General features: G+C 43.3%; 1 protein-coding gene across 1 annotated transcript in view; it reads right to left on the reverse strand.

Moving 5' to 3' along the window:
- Positions 1–471: 471 nt before the first annotated feature.
- MROH2B (maestro heat like repeat family member 2B) overlaps positions 472–1,440 on the reverse strand; it is a 74,232-nt gene continuing 73,263 nt past the window's right edge. Inside the window, exons 41-42 of the mRNA XM_003792993.1 lie at positions 1,032–1,097; positions 472–605 (exon numbers count right to left, since the gene is read on the reverse strand). Coding sequence (XP_003793041.1) covers positions 499–605; positions 1,032–1,097 — 173 coding nt within the window. The 3' untranslated portion in view covers positions 472–498. The remainder of the gene's footprint in view (positions 606–1,031; positions 1,098–1,440) is intronic.

The raw sequence follows: 1,440 nt of genomic DNA on the forward strand, positions 1-1,440 counted from the left end.
GTCTTTATAAAAGAGTACCTGGCATAGTCTTGACACATAAATTACAACCTGGGAGAGAACCGACAGGTTAAAGTTGATCACAAGGTTGTATTTTACAAGAGAAGACTGTGGGTACTAATTCAAAGCTGACAGAGATCTCAGAGGAAAGAAGGGTTGTGTGTGAAAAACAACAATGTCCCTCTTCTTAATGACAGCAGAATCACATGTGCCAAATTCTGTCACTTTTTGATATCTGGTGGAATGTGGTTTCTCCAGATGGAGGGCTAACCTGGGCAAAGCCATGTAGCTGTAACTACTCAAATCACAGGTTATAACTGAAGTATTGCTGTGGGATTTCCAGTTTACTAATGGAAACCATCAGGGAGATTCTGGAGAGGAAGGAATATATCGTAACTTCAGGGTCCCTGTGGTAGGCACTATCTCTCCTCAGTTTGTGAATTAATAGGACAAAGACAGGTGTCAGTTATAGAAAAAAGCCTACATTTATTTCTTGATGGTTCACAGAGGGATGTTTATTTCTTTACACCTTCTCAGGAGCGTCTGCAAGGCAGCTTCAGCTGCTCTCTGGACACTGATGCAGGGGTCTTGCCGAAGTGCTTGGAGCCCTGAATTGGAAGGAAAAGCAAAGTTAAGTGAATGAGAAGGGTCAGAGACCCACAGGGAGTGCAACTTCCCAAGGCCCAACCTAGGCAGCACTGCAAGACTCACCACCAAGAGTCAGCCCTCTGTGGGGCTCAGGGCCTCCTGCTCACATCCTATCCTAACATGTAGGATTTAGAGCTACAAGCTGAGAAATGATTTTCATATGGAAATAAAGAAAAAGACCCTGCCCTTATTATTAGTACATTTAGACATTTGAAAAACTGTAGTCTGTTGGGAACGATGCCTGTAGAGGTGTGAAGCTGGAGGTTGCTTTGTACTATGGAGAAATGACAGTATTCAGAGAGCATCAGACATAGCAACTGGTCCCTAACATGTTCAATTTCTGCGCTGTAACAACATGCTGGGCAGAAACTAAGGCTGGTACTCACGTGTGGTCAACTGTTCTTTGTCTAATAGTTCCACATATTGGCTGGTCAAATTGAGAATAATGGAATCTAAAGTCAATAGGAGAGAAAGTTACCAATTATAGGGAAAAGGCTGTGCCAAGTGAACCAAGTCAGACTCTGCACCTGGTAGGAAGGTAAATGGCAAGTACCCGGATGAATAGACTATAGGAGTCCCCTGCACCCTGTAGGATAATGTGAAGGGTCCTGAGTGTCATGTTTGCAAGTGATCATGTCTAAATGCATTTGGATAAGTTCACACGATGGTTTTTTGATGGTCTCTGATGGCAGTTGCTGTCAAATACGGTCCCTGTCTTCAAAAAGTTGACAATGTAGTTGGGGAGACTGCATGCAGGATCCTAGAAAGAATCCTTAGTCTTTAACTTGCTCTTAG

The sequence above is a fragment of the Otolemur garnettii genome, unplaced genomic scaffold (assembly GCF_000181295.1).
Source record: "Otolemur garnettii isolate 467f Iridium unplaced genomic scaffold, OtoGar3 scaffold00063, whole genome shotgun sequence".
Taxonomy (NCBI): Eukaryota; Metazoa; Chordata; class Mammalia; order Primates; family Galagidae; genus Otolemur; species Otolemur garnettii.